Consider the following 8,177-nt stretch of genomic DNA (forward strand, 5'->3'; position numbering starts at 1 on the left):
AAACCTGTATAAAAGCCTTCAGACTGTGGACAGAAGTTGAACTTTCTGAAAGATTTCAGAGAAACGTTCATTTAGATCAAACAGCCTTTAAGGAGACGTTCTGTGTTGAACATCTGGACTCACACAGAGATGAATGAACTCCTACATGTGTGTTTGTGATGTTTTCTTTACGTTATTCTGGAAGCAGAACACATGAACAACATCTGGACTTCAGTGGTTAAAGTACAGCAGCAGAAGCAGCTCCTGAGCTCCAGATCCACCAGCCTTTAGACCATCTCTATAGTGTGTAACGCTGTGTTGTCCTCCCGTCAGATGTTTGTGCGTCTGTTCGTGGACGAGAACTTGGACCGGATGGTTCCCATCTCCAAGCAGCCCAAGGAGAAGATCCAGGCCATCATCGAGTCCTGCAGCAGACAGTTCCCCGAGTTCCAGGAGCGAGCTCGCAAACGCATCCGCACCTACCTCAAGTCCTGCCGGCGCATGAAGAAGAACGGCATGGAGGTACAGTAGCGCCCCCTGCTGGGGCCCACGCAGTTAATAGATATGTTTATTTTTCAAAACCAGCCAGAATCAGCCCATTGACCAAAGCCAGGAGCTGTAGAAACAGAAACAACACTCAGATTTCCAACGTTCTGGGAGTCCCTTAATGAAGCTCCTGTGATGTTTGGTTCCATCTGAGCTTCAGCAGATTGAACCAGATCCTGTAGAGAACCAAAAACCTGACGTCCTTCAAGTAGCTGAGAAGTATTTCCTGTGACTGAAGTCTGCGGCTCATTATTACCTTCGTTATCAGTTTATTGTAAAGATTATTCTTTTTTTATTCCCATTAACCGTATGAGCTCCAAGCAGCAGCTTCCACAGTGAAACGTGGGTAAAGTGGAAGGTTCTGGTTTCTACAGGATCAGTTTGGTGCACATGCTTCGTTTTTATCACATACTTTAACGGGAAAAGGATCCTGATAACGTCACCAAATCAGCGCCTGAAAGTCTCTCAGGATTTTAAGATTTGATCAACATTTAAAGTGTAGATCTGGTTTATTTTCCAGCTGAGCTAAACGTCGGACATCTCTCCCTCTCACTGTGTATCTCTGACTAACTATGGGATGTGTTTTTATGCTTTTCAACGGAGCTCAGAGAGTTAATTATCATAAAATAACGATCCAGGATCCAAAGACGTCCGCTGTAGTTGTGCCGAGAAGGTTTTTGCATCAAGATGGAAGCAAAGAAGAGATGATTTTTATGGACTAAAGCTTCTAAATGTGAAGTTTTTAGGAGTTAAATCAACAGCTGGAGACGAACTTTAATGGAATAAAATCGTAGTGAGTGTGTTACTGATCTGGTCTGATCTAATCTGGTCTGGTCTGATCTGGAGTTAAATGACTCGAGTCCTGACGGCTGCTCTCAGAGGCTTTTATTCTGACGGGACATACTTCCTCCTTCAGCAGCGACACGAAGAGAAAAAAACACTTTTATAAACCTTTAAACTCTGAACTGTGGAGCTCGGTGGTCTGAGCGGAGGTTTGTCAGCCGGTTTAAAAACAATAAAACCATAAAAAGAACCAATAAAGAGAATCAGAAGCGTTGAGTTCTGGTTTAAAAACAAAATCACTACAAACTGATACCATTGTCCTGATTAATAAAACACTGATTGATTAATTAATTACTCTTATTGTCTATGAACTAAAACACTAATGAGTGCAACGACATTTTTAAGTTTTATTCAACTTGTGTTTGTGGAACTCCGTCTCAATAATGTGGAAACACACGTTTAATAATCAGCTGATAAACGTGATTACTGCTGATCGTTAAATAACGGTGGTTAAAATCCGTATCTGCTGACTCAGCAGTTTGTTGGTTGGCGCTGATGTCACCAGAAGTCGCCGTAGATTAAAAAGTTTGATGAAACCTGTTGATTCTTCTCGCTGCTGCTGCAGTTCGTCACATCTTAATGAAACCTGTCCAAACATTCGTTAACTGAGTTGTTCTAATAAAGGAAACGATTTGAGGGTTTAGTGATCTTCAGACGATGAGGCTGCAGCTGGACTGTAACCATGGAGACGACGTGTGCATCTCAGAGGTCTGATGCTCTGAAGGCTGCAGCTTCTCCTGCTGCTGCTGCTGCTGCAGGTTAACGCAGCAACGAACTCAAAGTGACGGCAGGACGCTGTTAATGCGCCTTCCAGCTGCAGGGGGCGCCGAGCGACGCAGCTAATCGATGCACCGCCGTCTGCTCGGCTAATTAAAAAGCAATTACAGCGTGTAACAGAGGTGCTCGTGCTGTCACGAACGCTTCCTGATGGAGGTGATGGAGGTGACGGAGGTGATGGAAGTGACGGAGGTGATGGAGGTGATGGAGGTGATGGAGGTGACGGAGGTGACGGAGGTGATGGCGGTGATGGAGGCTCCTCGCCATCTTCTCCTCATCTGGGAACAATCACCATTAAAAGCTCAGTCTGCAGGAACAAAGTCCGGCTTCATGCCTTCGGTGATAAACGTGGACTCTGAGCAGCAACAGGCGGTTTTCCTTCTCTGACTCTGAACCTGAACGTGAGTCAGTGATGTGTCTCTGCTGCCCCCCAGTGGACGTCCATGATGCTGCACCATCAGATAAAACACAGCTGGACTTCACAGGGACGCTCTTCTGCTTTCATTGGTTGATTTAAAGCAGCAGATGCTGAACTAAAGGTCCTCTAACAGAAGAAACAACGTCAGGGTTTAAAGTTTAGCTAAAAAGTTTGACTATTAAGGTTTAAATGAGTCTTCCTGCCTAAATAAAATGTTAACTTTCCAAACTTTAAGCAGTTTTCTCTCTCCTGTCTCATGTTCCTTCACTGAGGTTCATGTTTCACTAAAGTCCTGCAGCTCTGAGGAACCAGAACCACATGAAGAAGGAGGAGAGAGAACTCAGAGATGTCTGCTGTCAGCAGGACTCAGAACGACACAAAGAGATTTTTTTTTTAAAAAGCAAGAAAAGATGCAAAAATGTCAAAAAGATGCAAAAATTACACCTAAAGATGTAAAAATGACACAAAAAGATTCAACAGTGACGCTGAAAGATGCAAAAGTGACAGTTAAGGACACAAAAATACCACAAAAAGTTATAAAAATGACACTAAAGGACCAAAAACTGACAGAAACTCAACAAACAGCTGACTGGTGATACGAAGCCGTTTCCATTAAATGTGAACGGAGAGAGAACTCAGAAATACAATAACACAGTTAGAATGAAAATACAAAATAAATGTGGAATTTCTTTGATTCTTTATTTTAGAACAAACGAAACAACCTCAGAATTCTTGTTACGTGGCATTCATCCATGTCGGCCTCCCAGGAGAGGAGGAGGGCAGAATGTTCAGGGTTTCTTTACATGTAGAATAAAGTGTTGGTTTGTGAGCAGTTCAGGGACTGTGGGAAAGCTGACGATTCAGTAACCGTGACTGTGACTCTGTCGTCCTCAGACCCGCCCGACTCCGCCTCACCTCACCTCGGCCATGGCTGAGAACATCCTGGCGGCCGCCTGCGAGAGCGAATCACGCAACGCCGCCAAGAGGATGCGCCTTGAAGCCTACCACGTGAGTGCTGGTGATTGTGTTTGTGTTTGTGTTGGTGTTTGTGTTGGTGTTTGTGTTGGTGATTGTGTTTGTGTTGGTGATTGTGTTTGTGATTGTGTTTGTGTTGGTGATTGTGTTGGTGTTGGTGTTTGTGTTGGTGTTTGTGTTTGTGTTGGTGTTGGTGATTGTGTTTGTGTTGGTGTTTGTGTTGTTGTTTGTGTTTGTGTTGGTGTTTGTGTTTGTGTTGGTGTTGGTGATTGTGTTTGTGTTTGTGTTGGTGTTGGTGTTTGTGTTTGTGTTGGTGATTGTGTTGGTGATTGTGTTGGTGTTTGTGTTTGTGTTTGTGCAGCTTCGTGTGTGAATGATTTACTCACGTTGAATGGTCGCTCATGCTCTGAATCCCTGAGCGGAACATGGAGCGTGTTGTTGACAGATGAGAACCAGCTCAGCGTTCTGATGCTTGTTTGATTCACTGATGCATGAAGCAGAAGTTAAACGTCGGCGCTGATTCACTGCAGACTGACTTGTTAGAGTTCATATAATTCATCTCATCAGGACCGATGTTTGACCCTCTGAACCCAAAACCTGCCACCAGCAGTTCTAAACATCGCGCTGTCTTTTAAAAATCAACTAATTTGCACCGTTTGTTAGAACCAGAACCTGTTTTCAGTCCAGAGGGTTTCAGTCCTTTCACCCTGTAACGTACCTGCAGCTGTCGGGTTAAAGTCAAAGTAGAAGGTAGCAGGACATTGAAATACCTCAGAGTACATGTACTCAGTTACTTCCTGCCACCGACTGACCCGTTTCCCCGCTGACCCGTTTCCCCGCTGACCCGTCTCCTCTGTGTCCTCCGTGTCCAGGATGAGCAGATCTCTCTGGACAAGCCGTCCGGCGGCGGCAGCGGCGGCGGTCTGAGGGAGCCGGCGTCGCTCGCCCACTCGGCCTACTCGCTGGCCGCCTCGGCCTTCTCCTCCCAGGACACCCAGCTCTACATCAACGGCGCCGGCCTCAGCTACGGTTACCGTGGATACCCGGGCCTGGGCGCCGCCATGCAACATCCCGTTTCCCTGACGACCGGCACCGCTGCTCAGAGCAACGGTGAGGACGGGGATGACGGAAACAGAATGAATGAATCCTGACGATGAATGAATGAATCCTGATGATGAATGAATGAATGAATCCTATCGGTGAATGAATGAATCTTGACGTGTAGTTTTATCATCACTCATCTTCAGGCTGGTCATTAGAAGCTCTATTCCTGAAACGGCTTCAGGACAAAGCAACAGGTCTGATTACAGGATGAAGGAAGCGAAGCATCACGTAACCTGCAGTCGTGTTCAGACGCCTGCAGGAATCAGAGCTAACGGCTAATTCTGCTGGTTTTAACCCTGAGTGAGAACAGGCATGAAACAGCATTAACGTCATCTAACGGGGCGTTTGTAGCTGTACGGGATTATTCAGTGGTGGTTTTACTGTTGTTCTGCCGGGTTTCTGTTTATTCTGATTCCAGGAGACTGTTTCACAAAGCGAGCTAAAAGAAGTTAGGATTAAAGTTCAAAAACCTGACTCGAATGAACCAAACGCATCAGTCAGGGCTAAATGTTCCATAAAGGTTGAGTTAGCCTGGAAGTCAGCGTGACAGTTAGCATGACAACTAGGCTGCTAGTTAGCCTCACAATTAGCCTGACAGTTAGCCTAACAGCGCAATAGTTAACCTGGCATTTAGTCTAACAGTTAACTTGACACTTGGCCTAATGGTTAGCATGACAGTTGTGCTGACAGTAAGCTTGACATTTAGCCTGACAGTTTTTTCTAATAGTTAGCTTGACTGCTAGTCCAACTGGTAGAAACAAAGCCAGACAGTCAGCCTGACAGTTAGCCTGATAGTTAGTCTGACAGTTAGCCTGATAGTTATTCTAACAGGTAGTCTGCCAGTCAGCCTGACAGTTAGCTTGACAGTTAATCTGACAGTTAGCCTCATAGTTAGTTTAAAAGTTAGTCGGACAGTTAGTCAAACAGTTAGCTTGGAAGCCTTCCAGTTAGTCTGACAGTTATTTTGCTAGTTAGCCTGAAAGTCAGTTTGATAATTAGCAAAATAGTTAGCTTAGCACTTATCCGGACACTTAGCCTGACAGTCTGACAGTTAGCTCTCAGGGCCCTGTGCTTTGGTGAGCTGGTAGTCAGACAAGGATCGATGGTAGACGGCGATGCTTCAGGTTCATGACCTCCATCATGGAAAAGGTTCTGGTGATATTTCAGTCCTGATCTTTGTCCCGTCCTCCTCTGTGTCCTCCTGCCTCCTGTACTTCCTCTTCAGGCCCCACAGACCTCAGCATGAAGTCCCTCTCCTCCGCCAACATCGCCAACTCCGCCGCCGCCGCCGCCGCCAACAGCCTGGGTGGGCGGGGCAGCGGCGGCGCCGGAGGGGGCGGGGCCTCCACCCAGCTCAGCCAACCGGAGATCACGGCCGTGCGCCAGCTGATCGCCGGCTACCGGGAGTCGGCCGCCTTCCTGCTGCGCTCGGCGGACGAGCTGGAGAACCTCATCCTGCAGCAGAACTGATTCTGGCGGGAAAAACACACACACTTAACACACACACACACACACACACACACACACTTCCTGTTCTGTTTATTTTGTCCACCACACCTCCTCTTGTTTTCGCTCCTTGAATCTGGGCGTTTCCCCTCCTCTGCCTTCTCTTCGGGAAACTTTTATTTTGAAGGAAGCGTGGAAACGGAGCGACTAATCCCTCGATCCACCGATTCTGCCTGAGGACAAATCTGAACGACCACAATGATTAGAAAAAAGGAAAAAAACAAAAAAAAAAAGGAGGAATCTTCTTCTTCTTCTTCTGCGGAAGCACCTCACAATCAGCGACGAAGACGAGGAGCGAAGACGACGGCGGGTTGTTGATTCTGCTGCTGTGGGTTCAGAAAAGAACATTTAAAATTTAAAAAAACAAAACTTTCTTTTTCCTGTGAAGCTCGGGGAGTTTTGAGCATCATCCTAACAAATTAAAAAATAGTAAATCCCACAGACTCCCTGAGTTCTCGCTACCGAGGCTGTTTGCTTGCTTTGAGATTTTCTCTTTTGTTTTTTTTGGGAGTCTGAATTTTGTTTGTTTGTTTGTTTGTTTGTTTTTTTGACTCTTCCCAAGTGACTGAAAGAAAGAAAAGCGGTTTGACTTATCTTGAAAAATAGCACTAAAAAGGAAAAGACTCTTGAGTCCGAACGGGGCCAAAATAAAAAAAATTTGTTTGGTTTAAAAAAAAAAAAAAAAAAGTAAAAAAAGTCGGAAAAAAGAACAAAAAAAGTTTTTTCTCGTGCTCGCTTGTAAATAAGCTCTCTGTGTCCCTATAGCACTTTTCCCTCCTCACCCGGCCCTCGCCCCATCGTCCTACCCAGGGAGCAACTTGTGCTACTTATGCATCCAAGACGCCATTTTGACCACCAGGAAATACCTCAGATCAGACCTGCCAACTCCCGCCCGTGGTGTTGTTTTCTTTTATTGTTTATTTTCTGTTGTCCTCAACAAACAAACACAACAACAACAAGCGAATGGTACCGCCTGAAGCCAGTTTACTTTTTAACCACCTGATGTCTTCAAGGGTTTTTCGGAGGAGAGAATCAAAAACAAAAACTTTTATTGCGCAAAAAGCGTTTGGGGAACGTTTTGTTTGCGGGTTTGTTGGTGAGCTGCTGGACGTGGAGCAGCTGACGGGAGCGAGGACCACTTTGACTAAAGGGGGGATTTCTTAACTTCAACTAACTCGTGGCAGTTTTACCTCCCGCTTCTACTTTTTACAGCCAACGAAACCTCAGCATCCTCTTTCTGTTGAACACCTCCTCCTCCTCCTCCTCCTCCTCCTCCTCCTTCTTCTCCACTGGACCTACTCTCTTCTTCATGGACCTAGACGTCCTCCTGTTTCCGAGGACCAGGAGGAGTTTTGCTCTGTCTTACTGTGTTTGTCTGTTTAAACTCTAAAATGGCCATTATTGTTCTTATTATGATTATTATGATTATTATTATTATTACTATGATTCTAATGATGAACTCTCATGTTGCTGCTGCTATTCAAAAAAAAAAAAACAAAAAAAAAAAACAACCGGACCTTCTGCCATAGACCTGAAACCTCAACGAAGCCGGGCGCTAGCCGACCGACCGACCGACTGACCGGAAGACCTCCGACTGCAACGAAACTGAATCAAGTTTAGTGAAATCTACCTTTTCTCTCCGTCACGCTGGTTGGTTGGTTTTTCTCGTTTTTTCGCTTCATAGGGCTCGATTCATGTTGTGTTTTTGTGACTTTCTAACTGTGAATCCTTCTTTTCGTTTCGATTCTTCCCACGTTCGGGGGGCGCTGGGAGGCCGACACACTTTAACCTCTCACAGAGGCCAAACTAGTCCAGTGTGGAATACATTTAGAAATGACTTATGGGGGCGGGAAAAAGGAGGCGACTCGAAACTGTGTGCAGATCAAATCCTGTCGGGTTGAAGGTGGTTCCTGCTAAGCTAGCAGGTGCTAGCTACTGGACACCGGATTACATCTGCAGCCTCTGGTGTTCAATACAAACCCAGAGGTTTGGGGACATATTGGGAAATTTGCTTATTTTAAAGCTGGAG

The 8,177-nt window shown here is 45.6% G+C and overlaps 1 protein-coding gene across 1 annotated transcript in view; it reads left to right on the top strand.

Annotated features, from left to right (window-relative positions):
• LOC103361538 (uncharacterized protein C20orf112) overlaps positions 1-8,177 on the top strand; it is a 24,220-nt gene that overhangs the window by 8,551 nt on the left and 7,492 nt on the right. Inside the window, exons 4-7 of the mRNA XM_008287643.1 lie at positions 313-501; positions 3,458-3,571; positions 4,411-4,648; positions 5,868-6,109. Of these exons, the coding sequence (XP_008285865.1) occupies positions 313-501; positions 3,458-3,571; positions 4,411-4,648; positions 5,868-6,109 (783 nt within the window). The remainder of the gene's footprint in view (positions 1-312; positions 502-3,457; positions 3,572-4,410; positions 4,649-5,867; positions 6,110-8,177) is intronic.

This window comes from Stegastes partitus, unplaced genomic scaffold (assembly GCF_000690725.1).
Source record: "Stegastes partitus isolate 25-593 unplaced genomic scaffold, Stegastes_partitus-1.0.2 Scaffold510, whole genome shotgun sequence".
In the NCBI taxonomy this organism is placed as follows: Eukaryota; Metazoa; Chordata; class Actinopteri; family Pomacentridae; genus Stegastes; species Stegastes partitus.